This window comes from Myotis myotis, unplaced genomic scaffold (genome assembly GCF_014108235.1).
Source record: "Myotis myotis isolate mMyoMyo1 unplaced genomic scaffold, mMyoMyo1.p scaffold_m19_p_13, whole genome shotgun sequence".
NCBI lineage: Eukaryota > Metazoa > Chordata > Mammalia > Chiroptera > Vespertilionidae > Myotis > Myotis myotis.
Window position 1 is genome coordinate 21,454,791 of NW_023416317.1, and position 25,707 is coordinate 21,480,497.

Here is a 25,707-nt window from a genome sequence, read left to right on the forward strand (position 1 = left end):
CATATACCTATTAACAAAAGGCCATGATACCCAAATTCGAGTGTATCTCACAGCCTCCCTGAAGAGCTTATTTAGAATGCAGATTCTGTCACTTCTCCACACCACCCCCACCTCACTTGGTCCTAAAGTGGAGACGTAAATCTATATTAATAAGGTTTCACAGGGCAAAGCTGGTCCAAATAGTAAATAACATAATGAGAGATATGGTACAGTTATATATAGACTGAAAACAGACATTTCTCTACTAAATTATTCCCTGGATAAATTATTTCTTTTATATTCTAATGAAGTCTAAAAGCCAGAGATAACTATTTAACTGCAGAAAGACTTGTAAACCCTCAACAGATTACATTTTTTTTCTGAAAATTGCACTTGTTATAACAGACAGCCTATTGAACTCAATGAGACTGATACAATTATAGCTAAATAAAACCTCAGTAGGCAGTCAGAGCTGAAACATTCTGTATGAGTTTATACAAGCACATTATAAGGAACAACTCACTAAGTCTGTATATCTAAAATACTTATTTTATCTAGGATAGATGATTAACTTAAGACTATGAAATTCTAATGAAAAACTGTACTGTTTGCTGGCATTTGCAATGAAAAGCACCAGCAGAAATTAACAATTTCTACCAAGAATGTTAAATCTAAAGCCTGATAAATGTTTCCCAAAACATGGCAATGACATTGATCCTTCTTCCATGATTTAGTGAAATGGAATAATGCACTAAGAGTCCTGAGAATCTGAAGACATCAAAAGAAAGAGCATTCTTTGAATCAACTCTGATATGAATCTACACAGAATGGATAAGGGTGGGCATCCACACCGAGGAACGGCCTGTCAGCGTGTTGTGGAGAAGAATTTTTACATGTCAGACTCTTTTATGTGAACAGACCCCAGGACCAAGATGTAACTTCTTTAAAGAGAAATGTGGCTCAATGTTTCCCTAAGTGCATCTTCACAAACACTAGTTTCACAAGATATGGGTTATGAGGACAAATAGGTTTGGGAGTGAAATAAATTTAGAAGGTACTGGATTAAAGAAAAATCCAACAATGACCTTCAACGTAGGACTTCTCAGAGCCTTCAATACACTAACTTGTATAGTCGTCCTGAGGGAGAGATTCGGTTTGCGGTGCTTCTCAGCAGCACACAGAGCAACTGGCAGGACTATAGCATCCCATGGAGCAGGGTTGGAACAACCAGTGGAACTTGAACTTAATGATACATGGGTGCGTATGTCTTTGGATTAATTGAAAGAGTTAAATGTGTTTGAAGAAATAGGATGGATGCATCTAGTAAAACAGCAGTCTAAGCAAGGTATCCATGTTGATTCCTAACTTTTCAAGGAGAAAATGCTCAGCCTCTATATTCCCAACTCTTTCTTTAGGAAGAAACATTTCTAAAGAGAAACGCAGGTCCTCAGGTTCTCATGGCTTATGGGAAATAATCCTTAGGACGACCCAGCTTCATTTCTTCCAAACCTCAACTAACAAAGTAACCTGAAAAAAATCTAAATTTTATTCTCGTCAACAAATTTTCCCACTAGGAGGGAGTACTGTGCAGACCAGACTGCGTAGGAATTTGTGGCGGCACCTGGGGGCCTAGAGGCCACCATGGATGAGAGGCAGGGACGAAGGGGGAGGTCAGGTGAAGCAGCACAACCCCCAGGCCCTCCATCTCTACTTAAATGCAGCACAGCCAATTTTATCTATTTTATATGTTTTAGGTCACAGTAAGATTTCACTTGAAAAAAGTGCTATCAACTCTCAAACTAAAAACACAATAAGAACTGTCAATTAATGCCCCACTGTAAATTAATAAAGCATTATCATGCTGCATATACTACCTTTTGTAAGTTATAACAGCATGAGTTTGTCCCTTGGAATCTGACTTCATTCCATATTTACTCTTAAAATTGTGACACCATTTTATCTTTAATCACAATAAAACAGTAAAAGGTCCTGCCTTATTAACATGGTTTTTGGAAAATACTCTTCCAAGTCCTTCAAAACAGACCAAACAGTAAGAGCCAATCATTCTATTCACCCCACTCCCAGATACCATCAATTTCTTCAGTTCCCCTCATCTCCTTTTACAAATCTCTCTGAATTATCACCTACTGCCCCGCCCCCTCCCTTCAGAAGGAGAATTCTTTCTACACATCAAGGACAACTTCATGACTGGACTCTTCATCTCTTATAATCCCAATCTTGTGCCATCTATCATCTGATCTCTCCCTGGAGACAGTGGAAAAAGAGTGACTGAAAGTTTAACCAATTTCTATTTTAAAAAATAAAATCTTCCTTGATCTTGATGTTTACATACTCCTTTCCCAGACTACCATCTCATCTCTCTTCTTTCCTTCATCACCAGACTCCTCTACTTTGCAGCTTCTGCTTATCATCTTCATTAACCTCTGATTCCCTAACACCCTGAAATATATCTTTGACTAAAATTTCATTCCCAAACAATTTATATGCATAACAACAGTGGCCTACATCAATAAATTGCTGTAACTTTGATATATGAAGGAGGCAAAACAGAAGTTTGGGTGCAAACAATGAGTTGACTACTTACTACCTACGCCCTCTGGTGGTTGGGGGCTGGGGCAGGAGGACATTCCATTTCACACATACCCTTTTGTGCCTTTTAATGTTATATATAGACTAGAGGCCCAGTGCACAAAAATTTGTGCACTCGGGGGAAGGGGGGGTCCCTCAGCCCGGCCTGTGCCCTCTCGCAGTCTGGGACCCCTCGGGAGATAACGACCTGCTGGCTTAGGCCTGCTCCCGGGTGGCAGAGGGCGGGCCCAATCCCTAGGTGCAGCCCCTGGTCGGGCTCAGAGCAGGGCTGATTGGGGAGTTGGGGCACCTTCCCCTGTCATGCACAGAGCAGGGCAGATTGGGAGGTTGCGATGCCACCCTCAGTCACGCTCAGGGTAGGGACGATTGCGGGGTTGGGAACCGCCCCGTCACACTCAAGGCAGGGCCAATGGGGAGGTTGCGGTGCCACCCCGTCACGCACAGTGCAGGGCCCATCAGGGGGGTTGGGGCTCCGTACCCTGTCATGCACAGGGCAGGGCCCATCAGGGGGGTTGGGGCTCCATACCCTGTCATGCACAGAGCAGGGTCAATCAGGGGGTTGGGGAGCTCCCCCCTGTCATGCACAGAGCAGGGTCAATCAGGGGGTTGAGGAGCTCCCCCCTGTCACTCACAGAGTAGGGCTGATAGGGGAGTTGGGGCACCGCCCCTTGTCACACTCAGGGCAGGGCGAATCAGGGGGTTGGGGCACCACCACTGTCACACTCAAGGCAGGGCAGATGGGGAGGTTATGACTCTACTCCATCACACACAGAGCAGGGCCCGTGGGGCGGGGGGGTGGGGGGGGGGCGCCGCCCTCTATCACCCACAGAGCAGGGCCCGTGGGGGGCGGGGGGGTTGGGGCCCCGCCCCCTGTCACACACAGAGCTGCAGGGCGATCAGGGGGTTTGGGCACTGCCCCCTGTCACGCTGATCCTGGTGCCAGGAGGCCTCGCGGCTCCGCTGATCCCGGTGCTGGGAGGCATATTACCCTTTTACTATATAGGGTAGAGGCCTGGTGCATGGGTGGGGCTGGCTGGTTTGCCCTGAAGGGTGTCCTGGATCAGGGTGGGGGTCCCCACTGGGGTGCCTGGCCAGTCTGGGTGAGGGGCTGAGGGCTGTTTTCAGGCTGGGGTGACTGAAGCTCCCAACCGCTCCTTTTTTTCTTTTTTTCTTTTTATTTTGGGCCAGCTTTAGCTCTGAGGCCTCGGCTGCTGAAAACAGGTTTCTGGCCTTTGTTCACCATCTGTATTTGATACAATGTTGCAGTCCGGCTGGCTGAAGCCCCGCTGAGTAAAGCAGGTTTCTGGGGTTTTTTTAGCTTCTATATTTGCAACATAGTTGCTTAGAGTTGCAGCTGAGAGGCCGGCAAGTCAGGCGGGGAACGTTGGAGTCCTCCGTCACTGAAGCAAGCAAGCCTCCCTGTTCGCATCAGCAGCCTGGCTGCCAGCCGCCATCTTGGCTGCCAGTTAATTTGCATATCTCGCTGATTAGCCAATGGGAAGGGTAGCGGTCATACGCCAATTACCATGTTTCTCTTTTATTAGTGTAGATAATTGCCTATTTGGAAAAAAGTTTTTGAAACTTCTTTTTTTTAAATTATAAAACTTACGAGCATCCTAAGAACCAGAGAAAGATTTTATATGTTCTATATTCAGAGTCTAACCTTGCTTTCTTTGGCTAAGGGGCTTTATGGTAGTTCTAAAGTTCTAAGGGAAGAATGCCCTAACTGGTTTGGCTCAGTGGATAGAGCATCGGCCTGTGGACTGAAGGGTCCCGGGTTCGGTTCCTGTCAAGGGCATGTACCTTGGTTGAGGGCACATCCCCAATAGGGGGTGTGCAGGAGGCAGCTGATCGATGTTTCTCTCTCATTGATGTTTCTAACTCTCCATCCCTCTCCTTTCCTCTCCGTAAAAAATCAATAAAATATATATTAAAAAAATAAAATAAAGTTCTAAGGGAAGAAAACAAATTAAAATAAAATTTAATCCTAAGTCACTAATTTCTTGTTAAGTCAAATTTTATTAGCAGTTAAATTCAATAGTTAATCCTATTTGGCAAAGGGAATGGAAGCGTCAACTGACAGAAGTAAAGGAAAGAGCATATGGGAGAGGGACTTGGACAACTGGTCACTAGGATACAATGAACATTATATTTTCTGCCCTAAATTTATAAAGCACATGAAGCACCCAGCTAAAGCGGCTCAATGGTTATGCTTAACTTTCTTACCTTCTGAGGCTCTCCTTCTTCTCTTCACGGGATAAACAGCTGTCCAAGTGCTTATTGATGTGATCTTCTAGAATACCTACCCCGCACACAGGACATTCCACTGTATTTTTTTTTTAAAGAAAGAAAGACTTTATTGCTTGTAAAATGGTCAAAAATATTATAACATGGCATCTTTCAGAGATTAAGATACAAAACAGAATGCCAACATGAACGTGTACTTAGAAAAGCAGAAGAGAAAAGGAATGACATCTCCAGCCAACAGGAGTGGGACAGACAGGTTACTAGGTAATGACTGAATTGTGGAAAGTCACCTAATTCAAATCCTGGGCCTAGACGAAGATACTGCAGAAAAGTTTGGAAATGTGTTTATTAGAAAACTAGAGGCCCGATGCACAAAATTCATGCACTGGGGGGTGGGGGGTGGGGGGGGGTCGCATTCCCAGCCTGGCCTGTGCCCTCTCACAGTGTGGGAGCCCCGTGATCAACTGCCCCAAAGAGGTAGGCCCCACCCAACCATCCAGGGCTCCTCAATGGATTGCCTCAAAGATGTAGGCCAGAGATGGGAGTCCCGCCTCTGCGGCGGGCAAGGGGCTGCGGGAATCCTGGCGGAAGCTGCCCAGCTGTGCGCACAACCATCTTGTGACAGTGGTGAGGACCACCTAGGCTTTTATTAGTAAGATGCTTTGGTTAAATCTTTTCTACCAAGATGTGACCAAACTATAAAACTAATCTTAGGTTTTCCCAACTCTTAGAAGGCATTCCTGCATGTTTAGCTCTGAAGTAATCATAACACCTGAGGAAGACACACTTGGCTGGGGGCAGGGTGAAGGGGTGATGGTGCAGCTAGACCAAAGCATTTACTGGTTTAAGCCAATTACTGCTCAATTCATCCCTGGCTACAAATTGGTTAATTTAGCTCTCGCTTGTAAAATTAGGAAAATGCAATCATTCTCCAACTGTTTCATGGATTGTGCTGATGTGTGGCGGTGTCTGGGGGCCTAGCAGCCACTCTGGGTAACAGGTAGGGACGAAGGGGAAGAGCAGGTGGAGCAGCACATCTCTAAGGCAGCAAGGCCTATTGTATCTCTCTCTTTTTCAAGTTATGGTTCCTTGTAAGATTTCATTTGAAAAAATAATGTTGCTAAAGGAAAAAAACTAACTATCAAGCTATAAACACTACCATAAGAACTGTGAATTGACAGACTGACCAAATATAAGGTATGCTAGGAAATGCAGGTAAAATTCACATACCCTTATGAACTTTAAATACTTGCTACTAATAAACTAATGTCAATATAAATTTAATAACTAATAGCCTGCACTGTGTGTGCTATGTCTAAAGACCCAGGGTCCTTTAAACTTCACTGGCAAGAACAGACATGAAACAATAGGCTAAACAAGCTGACCCGCTCATCAAAAAGTTAGCAAATTATACACACGGTCCAGAAAACATGTGCTGTCACATTTTAGTGATATAAGCTATCAATATTATCTAACAAAACCAAAGAGTGGTTAGGCTCTGGATAGAGTCTAAAATGCTGCTTATTGATTCATCTGGAATGCAGGATGAGAGGATTCCCACTGAGTAAGAAAATACACGCGAAAATCATTTCCTACCTTTAGTAACTTGTTTCAAAGTCGATGTAGAGGGTACCTCAGGAACATTAGCACCCGCGATACATGAAGCTGTCCTTTCTAAAGAAGGTGTCTCTTTGGTCTTTGCAGAACTGCTCACCTCCTTCTGAGGGTTGACTTTGCTTTCATTCTCATTTATCAACTCTGATGTAGAACCACTAGTTTCTCTGATCAAGAAATTCTCCATTAACCTGCTTCCTTGCTTTAAAGGCTGTTTGAAGGCTACAGGAGTATGGGCTTTGGCAGCAATATTCTTTGAAGAGGAGGAAGCAGGAGAAATGGGTGGTGACTCTGAGGCAAGCTGCAACAAATGATTCCTTTAAGCACAAAAAACACAACGGGTAATTAAGATACCAAGTAATGTGTAGTAAGTTAAGTAACATAAGCTGTTTTCCCAATTAACACTTATTTCTATGAAATACAGAACTTACTCCATAATGACAACCAAACCAAATTGCTTCCTCTAGAATAAAATAAATAAAAAATAATATATCGAACTTTAAAAATCAGTTAATCTGTCTATTAAAAAAAATGGAGGGACTTCAGATTCTGATGATGGAGAATAGCTAGTCTGAGAATTAATGTCCATTCATAAATAACTTTAAAATGTGGATAAAATATATAAAACAACTGTTTGTAAGCATGGGCTATAATCAACATAAGGCTAGAATCCCTGCAAGAAGAGAAACATGAGGTATATCCCCCAAGAATGTCCCCTGGAAACATTTCCTGGGAGTTGTATATTAAACCGAGTCAAACATAGACCAGTGATCTCACTGGGTAGAGGGAACAGAGACCACAGGTCTAGGGAAAGGTGGCTAGGATTGGAGGGACAGGCTGTAGATAGGAGTTAGCCATGGAAAAGGAACCCCAGAATTCTTCTTAGAAAATGTTGTCAATTCCTGATCATCTCCAAGACTGCAGAGCATAAGAGGAAAATAGGAGACACTATCGGAAACAGATGCCAGGAAGCTGAGGTTCCAAAGGTCAGTGCTAGAAACTTGTTGGGAGTTGGAGCCCAGCCAAAGCTGAGAGACCTCAGTGTAAGACCTCAGACATTCAGTTGTAACCCAACAAAGGCCACACCTTAGGAAGAAGGGTCACACCCTAGACATATAAGTAAAACTAAAATAGACCAAACCTAACAAAACACTAAACTAGGCCTAGATAGGATAAAAGTGAAGAGCTGATAACTGCCTATCAGAACAAAAAATTCAACATCTTACAAAGGAAAAATAATTCATAGCCCCTATTATATTTTCACCCACAATGTTCAACATACAAGTAAAAATTACTAGACAGGCAAAGAAGCAAGACAAGTAGCCAATAATCAAGGGAAGCAGATCCAGAAGTCATTCAAAAAGTAACTATGTCATCAAAGTAACTATGATGAATATGTTCAACAAAAAAGATGAGAACATAATCAAATGGATAGAAAGATAGTGTCTTGTAAGAGGGAATTAAAATCCATCCCAGGAAGGAAAAAGGCATATCACTGGAAAATAAAAAGTAATGAGGAAATTTTGTAAGTAACCAGAAAAAAATAAGACACAGCTCAATCTTGGCACTATTGACAATTTGAGTCAGACAATTTTTGTTGTAGGGAACTTTTCTGTGCATTGTAGGAAGCTTAGACATTCCACTAAGACAAACATATCTTAATTAAATTTTGTTCAACACAGTTTCTTAAGGCCATTATTTTAAGTAAAATTGAGTTGAGAAAAAACAACAACACTGTTCTTTAAAATAAAAGGCAAAAGTTAGAAGAAAATGTAAGATGTGCATGTCAGCCTGTGTCTGAAAACCTCAAGAATTATTTCCAATACCCTTTTGTTATCCCATTTAGAATATTAAAGTTTTAAAAATTATGTCATAAAATGGCAATGAAAAGACAGGAAGAAACAAAATCAACAAACAATATAAATATCTTACATTTTGTCATAAAAGTAAACATCTTTCCTTGTCCATTGTAAACCAGATTTTAAATAAGAAATGAAATTAGCTTGAATTTCATTCCTAATTTTGCAAATGAGATACCACAGTGCTTTAGACATGACAAATGTCAGAGGAATGCTCACCATAAGGCAACTCCAAGGCTAACAAAAGAAGTAAAATCCACCCCAAATCTACAGAGAATGCTTCCCACTCCACCACACCGCTGTTATGAATAACTAAATAACCTATTCCTTTTGGGAGGGAGGAAGGGGAGAGTTCAGTCATTCCAAGGCCTCCCTTTAAGTTACCAAAAGGTCTGTGAACCCAAAGATACTGATCTCTTCCCTTCCACAACACTCCCTTTTTCTTAGCAGAGAGGTTGTTATGTTTTCAGTACCGGCTAAAGAGAAAAAATAAGCCTGAGATACAATTATACTGTCTCAAAAATTCCTTTCCTAAGACATGACTCCAACTTTTCTCACAAGCTTCAAAATCGAATTGACTGAAAGACTTTAACATTAAAAAAGCAATAACTTTGATTATGAGAATCAGAGAATCTCAGAGTTTCTTCATCTAGGAAAGCTTACCACCTTTTTATGATTTTCCTTAGGGAAATAACTAATGAGCCAATTTCTAGAATGTCATATTTGTAAGTGCAGAGTACTAAATTTGATTGTTTTTTAGGATCAATCATTGTGCAATTCTACTGGAAGAAATCTCTTTACATTTTTAGACGCAATGTAATATACATCCAAGAATGCTCCAAAAGCCTGGAAGTCATACACTAAGTACATGGACACCTACCATTAACTAAACAGTATATTCTTAATAAAAATTCCTACTTGACTTGCATGCTTTAAACTAAAAATAATTCAAGATGCTATTTGGTAAAATATGCCTTTTTATATCCCTTTAGGTGAACAAACTCACCTTCACCATTATGCATTTCAGTTAAGAAGAAAAGCTACGTTTCTGACTTTAATAAAGTGGCTAGCACATATTTCACATGGCACATCATTTTATACATGCTAAGAAAATCAGATTAAGAATGAACAGATTAATATGTAATGGACACAAAAACAATTATAGATGTATGTGTATACATGGGTTAGTAAACACATAAATACACATGCACATGTTGCCCAGCTCTGTCCATGGAGAGGGCCTAGAAGCAAACACCCCAGTAACAATGAGCACAGCCCACTCCAGATCCTGATTTCTAAACATCATCTAATCTAATAAAAGACAAACATGCAAATTGACCATACCTTTGCTATGCCTTAAGCCACGCCCACCAGCCAATCAGAGCGACTATATGCAAATTAACCCAACCAAGATGGCAGCCGGCAGCCACGGAGCTGAAGCGAGCAGGAGGCTTGGTTGCTCCAGTGATGGAGGAAGCCAAGCTTCCTGGTCGGCTCTGAGCTCCACTGAAGGCAACAAAGTTTCAATTATAGAAGGTAAATAAACCCCAGATACCTGCTTTCAGCAGGCCCTGGCCACGGAGCTGGAGCTAGCAGGAGATGGCTCTGAGCTCCACTGAAGGCAACAAAGTTTCAATTATAGAAGGTAAATAAACCCCAGAATAAAAAAAAAAGAAAGGAAAAAAGGAGAGGCTGGGAGCTTCCGTCGCCAGGGGGGTTGGCCAGCCTGAAAACAGCCCTCAGCCCCTCACCCAGACTGGCCAGGCACCCCAGTGGGGACCCCCACCCTGAAGGGGCTGTGTCCAGCCTGAAAACAGCCCTCAGCCCCTCAACCAGGCTGGCCAAAACACCATGGGGTGAGGGTCCCCACTGGGGGCTTGACCAGCCTGCAAACAGCCATCAGCCCCTCACCCAGGACCCCCACCCGTGCACCAGGCCTCTATCCTATATAATAAAAGGGTAATATGCAAATTGACCCTAACAACAGAAAGACTGGGAATGACTGGTAACTATGACACACACTGACCACCAGGGGGCAGAGCTCAATGCAGGAGCTTCCCCCTGGTGGTCAGTGTGCTCCCATAGGGGGAGCTCTGCTCAGCCACAAGCCAGGCTGACAGCTGCCAGTACAGCGGTGGCGGTGGGAGCCTCTCCCGACTCCTCAGCAGCACTAAGGATGTCAGACGGCAGCTTAGGCCTGCTCCCTGCTGGTAAGTGGACATCCCCCGAGGGCTCCCGGGCTGCCAGAGTGATGTCTGATTGCCAGCTTAAGCCCAATTCCCCAGGGAGTGGGCCTAAACCAGCAGGTGGTCATCCCCGAAGGGGTCCCAGACTGCGAGAGGGCCCAGGCCAGGCTGAGGGACCCCCCTGAGTGCACAAATTTTTGTGCACCGGGCCTCTAGTTCTCCAATAAAAGGAACTAGGGCTCCTTGGGAAATGGTTGACTCTAGGCCTGGGGCAGGAAAAATAAAAAATGAACTGGAGTATCTTTGTAGTACCCAAAAGTAAGTGCTGCTCAAATCTGCATTTTAACTCTTGTTTTTCATAACAGGTGGATTCTGTTAAGTAGAGGGAGACAATCCCATTACAATTAAATTGTCCATGCTTGATTAATAACTGTTGCTGCCTCCCTACTTTACCCTAAATATGCAACTCTGCCTTCCCTAATCCCCAAAAGTGCAGAGTAAAGAGGGGACACATAAAAGGCGAAAGTGGTTAGGGGTTAGTCACAAAATCACATCATACCGTGCAAAATTCAAGCTTTTTACCAGTTCATCCAATGCGCGGTTATTTTTCAGGTCTGGCTCTGTGACCGTCTAGAACAGAAAAACAACAGATGGAAAAAAGTCATAAACAATAATTTACTTGTCATAATCTTATTTTTGAAAATGTGTGACCCATCCTCCTGAGACTTCCCATCCCATTAAAACTTCCAGGAAAGCTTCAAAATAAAGTTTATTTATCTCACACTAATAAGGTATTTAAAAACAGAGTATCAGCCAACTGGAAGTCTGATAAAAGTTCTACAAAGGATATATACTCTGTACTAAGGTAAAACTTAATATGAGTGAGGATGCCAACACTCAGGTTTACCAAACATTTCTCCTGAAGAAAAGATGCTCTCTTAAAAACAAGATTGGTTTTTAGGAATGTAAGAGGAAAATGGTAAATCCAGTAGTTATTTAGCATAAATGAAATACAGTTCATCTCCCTGATGATACCCTCTTGGCAAAGACAGTGTGCCTAATGTTGTAAAAGCTTAGACTCGAGAAACAAACTATCATTTCTTACATAGGGTTTTTGCATAATAGCTCAGAGAAGTTCAATGGCATCCTCACACCATGAACCCAATAGAACTAGAACCCAAGCCCCTTTAACTAGTCCAAGTGTCCTTGCTGTTAGGCCTTACTGTCTCTTTTACTTCTTTCTTTACTCCTATTAATGTCTACTTTCCCTTTTAACCTACCTTTTCATCTATTTCCACTACTTGAAAAACTTCAGAAACCACTAACAAAACTAACAACAAATTTCCTAGTGTTGTCCCTGAAGGTCTGTTTTGGGAAAGATGTAAGGGACCAGTTAGGCTGGGTTCAGCCCAATGGCCATGAATCTTTGCCTTCTGCACAAATACTTACACCAGTCACTTGCAAATAATAACCCTACTATCAAATTTCCTATGCAATGTGAGAAATAATAACAAGTGAAAAGCCATAAAAATATGGGTCTTAACATTTTATGAGTGCTACATTCTGGCCTTAAAATTAGTGTTTCCTCCTAAAATACATTTAGGTCACCAGAAGTCCCCATAAAAACTTGAACAAAGCACAGTTCTCCACATATGTGTTTTAGAGGTCCTTTCTCTCAAAATATCTTTTTTATAGCTCAATTTAATAATTACACATCTTCCCTTGGGCTTCCGCGTACACATGAAACAGAAATATTTGCACCTCTGAATAAGTTTTTTAAAAAACAAAAAAGGAAAGAACAACTCACCACACAACAAGTTGGACACTGTGTTTTATAGGACAAAAATTTTCTTATACAGAGAGAACAGTCTGCAAAAACATAAATGCAACATAAATTAGTTAAGCTATATTAATAGTACAGGAATCTGACTTCTAACAAAATCTGACATAAGGTGTAGAATATTTCCATCATCTAAGGCAGTGGTCACCAACCAGTGGTCCGTGGACCACTGGTAGTCCGTGAGGTCTGAAAGGTTGGCGACCACAGATAAGGTATCTATATATATAAAAGCCTAAGCAACCGTTATGACCAAACGACCGAAACGACCAGTTGCTATGATGTGCACTGACTACCAGGGGACAGACGCTCAATGCAGGAGCTGCCCCCTAGTGGTCAGTGTGCTCCCACAGCCAACCTCCCATGCCAGCCAACTTCCCGCAGCCCCTCTCCAAACCCCTCCCCTTGCCCAACTGGCCCCTGATAGGCCTCAATCGCTGGCCAGACCGAGGGACCCCACCCGTGCACAAATTTGTGCACCGGGCCTCTAGTATCATTATAATATCAAAATTCTAGTACCTCTACTCTACCTATGCACATTTGCAAATGTGATTAAGTAGCATTTTTTTAAAAAAAAAGCATATCAAATAATAATAATCATGAGTCCCTAGAGCATTACAACTCCATAAGCAAAATACATCACTCTCTATATCCTCCATCTGTAAAATGTAGGAAACATACATGTAAGACCTGGAATGGATATTATAGACTCACTAGAGGCCCGGTGCACAAAATTCATGCACTCGGGGGGAGGGGCGGATTCCTCAGCCCAGCCTGTGCCCTCTCACAGTCCAGAAGCCCCACGATCGATCACTCCAAAGAGGTAGGCCCTGCCCACTCGGCCAGGGCTCCGCGATGGATCACTCCCACAGAGTAAGGCCCCCCAAACCCGCCACAGCAGGGTAACCTGGGCCTCCCTCTTTGGGGTGATCGATCGTGCCCCACAGAGGGAGGCCCCATCCACCCGCTACAGCCCGCCGGTCAGTGGCCTGGGCCTCTCTCTGCAGGGTGATCATGCAATCGATCGCACCCCACATAGGGAGGCCCTGCCCATCCACCGCAGCCCCCTGGTTGGTGGCCTGGGCCTCCCTTTGCCTGGCGATCATGGGGCAATGGCCGGGCCCCCGACCAACCACACCAGCCTTGGCTGGCCTGGTGCCAGCCAGTGTCTTACCGTGGTTGTCGGGACGGTCGTTCTGCTGTTTGGCCGTTTAGTTGATTTGCATATCACACTTTTATTCTAGATGTCAGATATCTCCACTGACTAACATTCTAACATATAAATTTTGAAATAATATATATATATATATATATATATATATATATATATATATATACACACACACACACACACACACATACATACACACACACAGTTAGGATTTCTACATCCTAACTCTATAAATGATGTCCATTATCCCACATTTAATAAGTACCTTTGTGCCTAACACTAAGAAAAGAACAATATATAATGGAAGGTTCTTGACCTCAAGGAGCTAACAAAATAGCCAAGTAATTACAGTGTAATAAGTCCTAACAATTTAAGCAGGAAGTTGACATTAACTAAATTCTTCATACCCAAGGCAATGTAAAATGATCTCTCTTAAAGAAAAAATAGATATGATTAATAGAATGGTATCATACTGGTAGAAAATGTGTTTTTAGGCCAAGTTCAGCTTAATGAAGGGGCTTCATTTAAAAAGGACTCAGTTTAGTGAAGGAGGAGGAGACAGTATGCTTTCAGATACAGATGGCCAGTAAATGAACAAGACATACCAGCCTTAGTAAGAACATTCAGGAGGAAAAACGAAAGAATGAGTTATAAAAAAGATAAAAATGGGCCAAGTTAAGTTCTTTGGGAAGCAATGGTAAAAAGGGGACTTCTGGTTTCTGGTCTGGCATGTAAGGAGCTCAGAAGTCATAACTCTATCTAACAACAAGAAAAACAACATACAGACTGAAAAATCAACAACTTTTCTTGGATACACCAGAGAAGTGAGGTCACAGGGCAAACTGCTGTCCCCCAAATTGGAGACATCAGGCTGGAAATAGAATCACAACTTACCAGAGTAGAAACCCATACTCAGAAACTTGCATGGGAACCAGAGCTGGGGTAAAACCTGAACTGCAACTGACAAATAGTGTGAACAGTCTGAGTTTAAAAATCCTAAGGCAACACAAATACTGGGGAGCAGGGTGAGAGTGAGGAGGGGCTCACACTTACGTGTTTTCACTCCAAGAGGTCTACCAGGTTCTCAATGTGACTATCAGACAAAAGTCCCCTAGTCCTTCTGCAGGAGGAGCGGAAAGGTAGTTTTTTGAAATGCACCCAAGCACTGGGTTCTTCTTAACAAGGCCTGCCCTCGAGAAACTATTCTACCAGGGCCTGTTTTGTTAGGGTTTATCAGCGCCCAGCTGACCTGGGGGAAGGGAAACAACCAACTCCAGCTACTTCTAGCTCTCCGTCCGCCGGGGGAAGTTGGAACTGGGGGGTGAGGGAGACGTGAAAAGCATGTGTGACGTGCAAAGTCCAAGGGCACAGGCTGACCAAAAGGCTGAGACCTAATCACAGGACTACAGAACACACCTCACCACATTACTAAAGGACTCTTTACTGCAGTTCCTTTTACCTAGTACCCCACATCCCACTATTAGGGAAAAATTATGAGGCATACCAAAAGGCAAAAAAACAGTTTGAAGGAACTGCAAGCATGAGAACCAGTCAAATATGGCAGGGATGTTGGAATTATCAGACCAGGAATGTAAAACAACTATAATTAATATGCAGCTAAGGGCTCTAATGAACAAAGTAGACAACAATCCACAGCAGATGGGTAATACAAGTACATTATCTCCCAAAAGTCCCATCTCCAAATACCATCATTTTGGGAATTAAGGCTCCAACATAGGAATTTGGAGGAAACACAATTCAGTCCACACATTGTATTACTTGCCCTCAAAAATCCATGTCCTGACCTGGAAAACATACATCTCACCAGCACCTAAAGGGGCTGTGAGGATTAACAAAGAAAAGAGCTGGGCAGCTTGCTGCTGCTCCAGAAAACACACAGGACAGCAGACAGAGGCTGATCCAGCTCAGTAGCTTCTCCTTTGGGGGAAAAGAGGAGAGGGTAGCATGCATCCAATAGTTCAGCTTTTCAATGGGCTGCCTGAGGGACTGGCCTCTGTCTCGCCTGACTTGCAGTGCTGATAGGATGGGGCACATTCCAGATGCCTGGGGCCACTAGGATTAGAAAAGAGCAGAGTAGCTCATTATAGTTCCAGAGGTCCCGCAGTACCACAGATGCAAGAGGAAGCAAGAGATAACAAACTAATGAAAAAAACAACAACAACAAAACAGCAAAATGTCTCATTGGGAATTTACACTCACAAGTCCAGAGACTATACATCCACAGAAAAGGTTTAAAGACACCCCCAGAATCTCTAGCTGGGCTAACCAATGAAGGTCTTTCCTTAAATGAAGACAGTTTGTAAAATCTGTACTAGGTGGCAACTGAAAAAGTAGTTTTAATTTTTCTTAACTTTAATTAGTTTTAATAAAAATGTAAAAGCCACATATGGCCACATTTAGCTATGGTATTAAACAGTATAGGTCTAAATAGTCCAAGTGAAAACAGATATTGTCCAACTGCATTACAGGACAAGATCCAAATATATGTTGTCTATAAAAAGCTCAATTTAAACATAAAGAAACACATAGGTTAGAAGTAAAAGATGGAAAAAGCTAAACGATGCAAATACTAATCTTAAAGAAGTGGGAGTGGCTACATGAGTATCAGAAAAAAAAGGCAGACTTCAGAACACTGGGATTATTAAACTTTGAAACTCTACACAAACCATTACTTAGTTGAACTACCTATCTGTTATCCTGCTAAAAACAAAAATTATGAAATTTAACGTCTAAAAGTGCTTGGCAAATAAAGAATCATATATTGTGACTAACATCTTTATTGCCATAAATATTACAAAAGGCATAAAAACATCCAAGCAGTAAGTGATAGAAAATATAGGAGGTTTTATAAAAACTTCAATATTCAAGAGGAAATGGTGAAAAAGACCTTCTGAAAACTTCAAGATGGAGCTAAAAATGAGAAATAAATGTATACATATCTTTGGTGTTTAATTAATATTACCTGTAGGAACCCTATTCAGAATATGCTGGATGTTCAAGGCCACTCTGAGCATGAGAATCTTAATCAGGGTATCCAAGGACTATACACAGGTACGAGCAAGGCCACAGTAATCTGTATGTACACTGCACAAGCGTGCCCTTCTATAGCCCAAAAGACTCAGGTCACTATTTGGAAGGAAGTATCAGGAAGGATATTACTGACCAGCTCGGTGAGGCTGCTCCCAGGAAAGGCAATGAAGGTCTTTGTTGTTATTGAGGCTGCTGTTATGTGGGGCTGCATTACTGACCAGCAGGCTGCTGCTGTGGGTACAGAGGCTACTGCTACTGTGTGGGAAAGATGTGTTGTTACCTAGCCTGTGTGGCTACAGAATGGGACTTTGCTTTGAAGGAACTGTTTTGTCTAATGACTCCTTGTTAGCAATGGCTACATGGCCACTGGCTTCTACAATAAAGACTCTCTTATATACCCACAACTTCTCATGGCTTCTCTGTCTCTGAATACCCAGAATTCAAGAAGGTCCAGTCACTGGCAGAGGGGCTTGGACCCGACACTAACTTACATAAAAATCACATTTTTACTAATTCACAGAAACAGTATATACTTACAGTTATGTGAACACTGAGGAATCATCATTGCAATGTTGAAATATTCAAAGCAAATTCCACACCGCAGCAAATCATCTACTGTCTGAAATGCAAATATACATATATATGTATCAGAAAGACACCCACATTGAAATGTCTGGCACAGAACTCTTTCTCCATCTCTAAAAAAATAACTTAGTAGTACTTATTTGTCAAATATACAAACTCCACATAAACTGCAGGAGATCTTAACAAATAGAGAAAAACCTCCCCCATGTGACTCTTACACATTCAAAACACTGTAAACGGATCAAGCTGGCAGTGTACAGATTTTTACACAATACTGTTACTCCTTCACAAAAGGACTACTCTATTCCTGCTCCACTTCCCACACGTTTCCAGTCTGTACTCCAGGCACCTCCTCTTCAGACCGCATCCCCCGGCCTACAGTCACTGCTAAGGGAAAGGTACCAGTAGCCAGTCAGCACACAGGTTAAAACCAAATCAGAAAATATTAAAGCCAAACATTAGAAATTATCTAGTTAAACCCCTTACTTTACACATAAGGACACTAGTATCCAGAGTAGGCACGCATATGGGGCATGAGTCCAGCCTGGACTAAACTTCCTGTCTCCTGACTGGCTTCTGCATGGTTCCACAATGGAGCCAAAGAAGCCCTAGGGAGACTGGGGCCAGTGACGGCAGAGGGAGGTGAAGAAGTGGACAATCTGGAAAGTCAGACAGATGTGTGTCAACCTGGAATGCAACCAAAAAGGATCTACTCTCACAATCCCAAATCTTTAAATCATTTAAAATGAAATGTTTGTCAACAGAATACTGAGAAGACAAAAAAGAGGGAGCTCTCTTATGCACTGATATGGAAAGATTGTCAAGATAAGTGAAAAAAGACAGTACATATGGTATGCTACCTTTGGCTTAAAAGGCAGGGGAGAATAAGAATGTGTTCCATTTTTATCTTGTATGCAGGTATAAAGAAATTCTGAAAAGATACACAAGAAAGTAATAAATGGTCACAGGAGTTAGAAAACTGGATAGAAGAGGGACGAGTTGGGAGGTAGACTTTTACTTTTCATTTCATGTATTTTTTTAACCATGTGAGCGTATTACTTAAATTTTAAAATAACAAATGAAAAAAAGACTAATGTCACTAGTCTATATGATGAAATATTATGTAGCCATTTAAAAAAATATATGCTTTCAAAGAAAAATGCCATAGGAAAATGTTCATGTTTTAATGGAAACTGAAAAAAAAATGCATCAGAGAACAAATCTATAACAATAATAAATAATAATAGAACCATGTAGTTTAATCTCCATAACAATCCAATGAGGTCTATAGCATCTGAATCCCAGCCTTACAGACTCAGACTACAGAGCTTAAAAGCAGTTGGATCAAACTCAAGAAGTTGACCCCAAGAATCCCAAATTTTAAATGCATTTACACATTGTGGGCATGTGCGGGCATGAGCACACACAAGGTAAACTGACCAGAAATAAGAGAAAATGTCAAACAGTAGTTATCTCTAGACCAGTGGTCACCAACCTTTCGGACCTCACAGACCACCAGTGGTCCGCGGACCACCGGTTGGCGACCACTGCCCTAAACAATAGGATAATGGGTAACTCATTTAGTCCTTGCTCTTATCCTGAAGTTTAATTTTTTTCTACTATATACACATACATTTATAACCTGTCAAAGTCAGAAATTTTTGTTATTGTTAAACCAGGGAAATAAACATTATAATACCAAAACCTTCCATTATTTTATATGGTAAGCTACCATTGACTCAAAAAGCAAGAGGGTTGTGTTGAAAATCGATTAAGAGCAGAAGCAGAACTGGAAGACAGAGCCCTGGCATCTAGTCCATTGTAATTTCTTCTATATAACCATCCTCTTCCGGTGGAGGAGTGGTTCTGACAGGTCTGCTGAGCAAGATCTGTGGAAGGTGACACCACATCAAACAAGCTGTTATATAACACTAGTGGTCCAGTGCACGAATTTATGCATATTGAAAGGAAATTAATTAGAAGAAATATTTTAATATCACTATTCGCCCTTTGTCTATAATAGAAGTGTCAGAGATGAAAGAAAATTAGTAAAATGTACATTAAAATAATATAAAAATTGATTAATAAGAAACAATAACATGATATAACAACGAATATTTCCCATGAAATTTTTACTGTCAGAATCTTCGTTTATCATTAATTCTTTTAAATATGCCGGGTATTCTGGAAAATTTATATCATTTGGACAAAATGCCTTTGCTACAACATCGAGTAAATTTTCCATCAGATGGTTTTTCATTGGAGAAATTTAGGAATAGGCAAAATTGACATGTAACAGTCATTCCGCCACAACTGTGTTCGATAACTGCATCCTCATTTACCTCATTTTCGCTATGAAGGCAGTTCCTACCAGTATTGGTAGTACTTGTCAATGACTGTTCTTCAGACATACTCTGATGTCACTTTCTATCAGCCTCAGAGGTATGTTGTGTCAATAGTTTTCTTCAGATACATTCTGTCAACAACACCAGCTTCTTCAGGCTTCAGAGGTACATTGTGGCAACAGTTGGTCTTCCGACATATTCTGTCGACAATTTCGGCTTCAGAATGTCAACAAAAACGTGAAGTCATTACCCGGTACCCACAGCCACTGTTTGTGAGCTGGGCTGGGCTGTGGGCCGCATTTTGCGCCATGGCAGCATCGGCTGTAATTTGGTGGGCTGTGGCTCCGGAGTGGTGGCAGGGCCTGTGTCCCACTTGGGGGAAGCTGAGTGTTGCTTTGTCGGCGCCAGGCCCACGGTGTCATTTCTCTGTGTGTGTCACGGGACCCCCTGGTGATCAGTGTGCGTCATAGTGACCGGTTGGACAGTGGGAAGGACACTTAGCATATTAGCCTTTTATATATATATATAGGCTCTCGTATGAATTTCCATCCTGCCACTCCAAGAGAGTAACATGCACACTGATGTGCCTCAACCCAAACAGATCAAGCAGATGCCCTCGGATTTAATTTAGAGAAAATGGAACAGGGAAGTAGGGAATGGGTGAAAAGACAATAATCAGAGCAAAGGTTCTTAAGGTTTTGGTGTCACAAGATCCCTTTGAAAAATGGATTAAAACTGTGGACTCTCTTCTCAGAAAAGCACACATACAGACAAAATTTTTAATAAATAATCCAGTTACCAAAGTCTTTCCATGGATCCTAGATTAGGAACCATGGATCTAGAGTCAGATTTCTATTCAATATAAGGAAGAACTCCAAACAGAGCTACTTCTGGGAGCAGCTAATTCTTTGTCCCTGGAAGGGTTCAAACAAAAACCGAGATGAGAAACTGGCAGAATACATTATAAAAGGGATTAAAATACTGAAGGGACTGGCTTCCCAACCTTAAGATTTCATGATTCTAATATGGGCTCAATCGACTCTATCACTGAACACTCCCTGGTGCTGAACCCTCAATTCAGTGCTGTGGTGAGATATTAAAGCTACAGAAAACATGGAACCTGCCTCTAAAGACCACTGTAGGAATATACAAAATATGCTTAAATTTACAAGCAAAAGATAGCTTTACAGGTTACAGAACTTTCACTTCCTTTATCCAATTAGATCTTCACAACAAAAAGGCGTTGAAAAGTTAACGTACGTTACGTGCTAATAATAAGATGCATCAATTGAATGTTTGACTTCCAGATACCTTCAATCAACTGGCAAGTAATTTTTTGAGCCCCCACATTAAGCTCAATGAGTCAGACAGGATCACTGTCACACACACCAACTCATTTAACCAACCCTACAGACTGTTTATTTTTGCCTCCAGTTGATAGTTGAGGAAGTTCAGGCTCAGAGAGTTTTAGTAACTAACTCAAGGTCACACAGTTAAATGAGAGGCCGAGATCAGACTTAACCCAGGATCATCGTTTTTTTGCACTATGCCCTGTTAGTTGCCCATGGCAACTCCAGCGTTTGTTGACTCTCCAAATTGATGACTCATGGCTTTCCACCCTTAAAGATTTTTTTCTAGTTGTTCTGCTTGCATTACAGAAATTGATCATCATGCAACATTTCTAAAACTATTCCTAGCATTTATATTTGGGCTGTGCTCTTGAGAATGGGCATCACTGCCTGAACTCAAACCTGTGCTCTTCTCCACTGCACGTGAATGCCGAAGCCACCACAGCTGAAAAACCACAGCTTTCCTAGCTCCTTTCCACAATGTCAGCTTTCACCACGGGGCTAATCTCGACTCCGCAGGGACTGCAGGTGACACCGACGATGACAGCAAGAATAAGGTTCACACTTCCTTTAACCGCCCACAAGCCCCTTCCCTTAATCCTCAGACCCACCTGCTGAGTCAGTGGGGCAGACGCCATAATCCTCAAGTAAACAACACCGAGGAAGAGAAGGAGAAAGTGATCTTGCCCGCCAGGAGAAAAACCAAGCAACTGATGCTGAGCGCAGCAAAATGTTATTTGCTCTTGACCAAACAGAGCAGGGGTCCTGGGCTCAGCACTACCGAAACGCCTTGCCAAACACCAAACCAATGTCATTTAGGCGAAATAATTCGGTTAAATGGAAGGCTGGCTACCGCTGAGCCTGAGTCCTGACCTCTTTGTTTAAAAGAGAAACATGCACAACTGTGAGGAGTTGGGACATGTCAGGAAGGGGTCAGGGCACACCAGCACTAGGCTTCCGGAGGGTGAGGAGAACAAACTAAAGAAAACGTCAAGGAGCCCACCTGCTTCGCTCGGTGACTAAGTAAATGCTTTCCGACGCACGTTCTGCCCCAAATCATGTCCAGTGTCACCTCGGAAATTCTCAACCGAGGTCCGGGGAGAGTTCACATCGAGCTCAGCAAGTCGTGAGCCCGCCGAAAGGGTTAACAGCCGCGGTCGCTGTCACTGTTTGGACTAACCGTTCTTTCTCGAGGTCACTGTGATTGCTGTGGCCGAACTGCCGAACACCCGGTTCCTTAAGGCCGCCAACCTCGGCTCAGAAAAAGGACCGAGGCCTGTCCGCGGGAAACTGAGGCCCAGAGCCACGCGGGCGGCCGGTGGGCAAGTGGCAGAGCAAAAGCGGGCACCCTGGCCCACGCCGGCCGCTCGCGCCGGGTCCTCTCGCGGCGGGGCTGGCCTCCCGCGGACACCCGGGCGCCCCCAAGCTGCCCACCGCGCTCACCTTCATAACTTCCAGGCCCGGAGGCCACCGAGGCTCGACCAAGGAGTCCATGGCCTCCCCAAAGGATGCAGGGGGCTCCGCTGCCCACTGGCCTCCCGCGCTGCACTGCCACTCGAAATTCCCCGCGCTACCGCGCTACGACAGCAGTCCGCGACGCGCCGGCGGCGTGCGCGGAGCCTGCCGGGAGTTGTAGTACGTGGGCGGAGCGCAGCCCAGATGCTATTACTGCGCATGCGTCAGATTCACCTTTCCAGCCGAAAGTAAATTGGTTAATGGGCCCGCATCGTATTTGTATTTTGACCCTGAATAAATGCCTGTTGAATGTTGGGGAAAGACAGCCGGGAGTCAAACCAAATCCAGACTTCACCAAATCTTTCAAGGTCTAGGCTAGGGGCTAATGCTTTCTCCTTCAGGTTGCCTTCCCCGATTGCTATAACTGCTGTGAGCAAAGGTTTTCATATCTACTATTTCATCTAACCCCATCACAGTACTGCGAGGTAAGCATTATCATTGCCAGCGTACACGAAAGGAAGCTTCCGCTTAAAAACTTGAATAGCGTTTTCTTTTTTTGTTGTTTTTTCAGGATTGAATAGTGTGTTCTTGAGTCACTCAGTGTCATTGTCCAGATTATACAATCAGGACCTCTTTGAATGGGTGCTTTTTATAAAATTAAAATTTTAGTTTTAAGCTGTTCCTTTTCTTAACCACCTTAACATTGTATAACTTTCCAGATAATTCCTATGCTGATACATAGATAAGGTTTTTCCACAAATCCTATATAATAAAAGCCTAATATGCAAATGGACCAAACTGTGGAACAACCTGTCACTATGACATGAACTGACCAACAGGGCGCAGACACTTAATGCAGGAGCTGCCCCAGCCTGCAGGGCCCAGGCCAGCCAAGGTGGGTGCCAGTGCCCCCCTCCCCCCACCCCACCCCCTCCACTCCATCGCCCTACTGGTTGCCCCACAGATCGGCCCTGATCGCCAGCCAGGCCTAGGGACCCTACCCATGCATGAATTTCAGGCCTCTAGTGTTATTATAAATGCAGCTCTGTCAACTTGAGTTTTTCTATATGTTTAGTTAACTATACATCTTGAGACCTCTGGATGTTAATACATATAGCTTTACCTCATTCTTTTTAATAGCTATGTAGTCCATTATCTAGATACACCACAATTTATTTATCTACTCCAATACTGAGGGACATTTAGGTTGTTTCCAATTTTTCACTATTGCCAAGAGTTGCAATGAACACACTATAAATCTTGGCACATTTGAGCCTGGATATCTGGTGGATGACTTCCAACAAATGAAACTATTGGGTTAATTTCTTTAAACTTTTAAACTGTGCTGTGTGATTTTCCAAAAAGGCTGTACCAATACATTTATACTCTCACTAAGTGAGTATAAGAATACCTATTGTCCAAAACTCACCAGTACACCACCCAGCCTCTCTGCTCAACTCAGCTCTCATCCATTGCCCTAAGTGGACCATTGTCAGGTCTCCTGGGTGGCAAGTCAACAGTTATGTTGCTCAGGGTAGCTTGCCACTGCCACCCCTCCTGATCCATGCATGCATTCATTCATTCAGATATTTTTCTAAGTGCTTACCATTGGCACTCAGGCTTCCCTGTGAAGTAGGCAGAGGTGAGGTTGTTATTGCCATTTTATAGACACAGATCCTGAGGCTCAAAGAGGTTACGACTTCAGTCCTTTGGCCTCTCTTCTTAAGGAAACTCTGGCCCCAGAGCCAGAGTTGTACTCCACTGATTTTTCCCAAATACTCACTGGGCAATAATAATAATAATAATAATAGCAGCAGTTGGACAAAGGACTTTAATATATATTATAATAAATAACTGACATTTATTAGGCACTTGTATGCAAAGCATTGTTCTAGGTATTTTTACACATGTTGACTTATTTCAGACTCCAACCAAATGAGAAAAGGGAAGTAACAGGAAAGTTGCTTAGAGCACTCTGCCGGTAAGTGAAAGAGGAAGGATTTGAACTTGGGCAGTGTGGGCTTAAGAGTCCATATTAACCACTGCAGAATATTTTCATAAGGCCCTCATTATGAGAACTAGTTCCATTTTATAGACATGGAAATTGAGTCTCAGAGAGGTGAAGGAACTCATTCAAGATTACGCCGATTGCCAGTGGCAATTTCTAGCCTTGAACCTAGGTCTTTTAACCCCAAACCAGACGGGATCACCCACTGACACTTTACGGAGGAATAATTGAGCAGACAGGGCAGCAGAGCAGAGGTTTGAGGATCTCAGGATGCTGGACCTAGTGGGGCTACAACAGGAAGGTGGAAATAGCAGGGAAAGGGGGAGGAGGCAGTGGGTTTGGATCAGCCAATCAGAAAAGGGTGTGCAAATAAACTCCAGGCTGAGTTAAATGGCTTTGCCTACCTAGATCTGAATGCTGGGCTTGGAGAGACAAAGGAATTGAGACAAAGACCAGGTGCCCCACCTGAGTGCACCAGTAATTGTTCCTTTATGGTACTAGTTGGTTACAAAGTAATTAGGTTTGTAATTAGATGACAAAGAGCTGGGATGTGAGGGAAGAGGAGATGAGAAAAGAAAAAATATAAATGGGAAAGGAAGGAGAGAAAAGAAGGGAAAGAAATACATTCTCTTTTTAAAAATATATTTTATTGATTTTTTTACAGAGAGGAAGGGAGAGAGATAGTTAGAAACATCAATCAGCTGCCTCCTGCACACCTCCTACTGGGGATGTGCCCGCAACCAAGGTACATGCCCTTGACCGGAATTGAACTTGAGACCTTTCAGTCCGCAGCCCAATTCTCTATCCACTGAGCTAAACCGGTTAGGCAAGAAATACATTCTTCCCGTTCAACCATGAAGACAGATTTGGGAGGCATCACTTGTGGGTCCTGGGGTCCAGATCCATCTCCCTGAGTCTGGAGGCCTCCAGGGCAGCACCCAATGCTATTCATCTCTAAGTTCCAGCCACCAGCTGCTCAGTGAGACTGAATGAAAGAGTGAGTGAATCACCGGAATAAGCCCACATTTCCATAAATCTTTCCCTCCCAGGCCGAGCAGTTCTGTTCCTGCTCTTGGCAACAGCACCCACTCAAGACCTGGGAAGAGAAGTCACAGGCACAAGCAGTTCTGAGGGCCCACCTTGAGTCAACAAGGCAGCTGTCTTGCCTTCCCGGGGCATTTATCCACCCCGGGAGCCAATCTCCTCTAACATGCTGCTGTTTCCACGGATATTCTCCTTCTGTAAATCAATAAAGAGACTGTACTTCCTTATTCAGGAGTAAAAACAAAATGTTCCACATAAAAAAGCAGGCTAGTGCTCAGAGGACTCTCCCATGGCACTCAGCACAAAGTGAGGACCCAGGATAGGGCTGCCGGATAAAGTACAGAATGCCAAGGAAATGTGAATTTCA

At 42.9% G+C, this 25,707-nt stretch overlaps 1 protein-coding gene across 7 annotated transcripts in view; it reads right to left on the minus strand.

The window, feature by feature from the left end:
- RAD18 (RAD18 E3 ubiquitin protein ligase) overlaps positions 1–22,342 on the minus strand; it is a 75,616-nt gene extending 53,274 nt beyond the window's left edge. For 5 of the 7 annotated variants that reach the window (XR_004971484.1, XR_004971485.1, XM_036332036.1 and 2 more), the window contains exons 1-6: positions 22,277–22,342; positions 17,092–17,173; positions 12,303–12,364; positions 11,055–11,125; positions 6,433–6,767; positions 4,816–4,915 (exon numbers count right to left, since the gene is read on the minus strand). Coding sequence is in view for 5 of the 7 variants with exons in the window: in XM_036332036.1 (XP_036187929.1) it covers positions 4,816–4,915; positions 6,433–6,767; positions 11,055–11,125; positions 12,303–12,364; positions 17,092–17,173; positions 22,277–22,327 (701 nt within the window). In the remaining 2 variants the exon portion in view is untranslated. The remainder of the gene's footprint in view (positions 1–4,815; positions 4,916–6,432; positions 6,768–11,054; positions 11,126–12,302; positions 12,365–17,091; positions 17,174–22,276) is intronic. The other 2 variants (XM_036332035.1, XM_036332038.1) reach the window with 2 other exon arrangements.
- Positions 22,343–25,707: the final 3,365 nt, after the last annotated feature.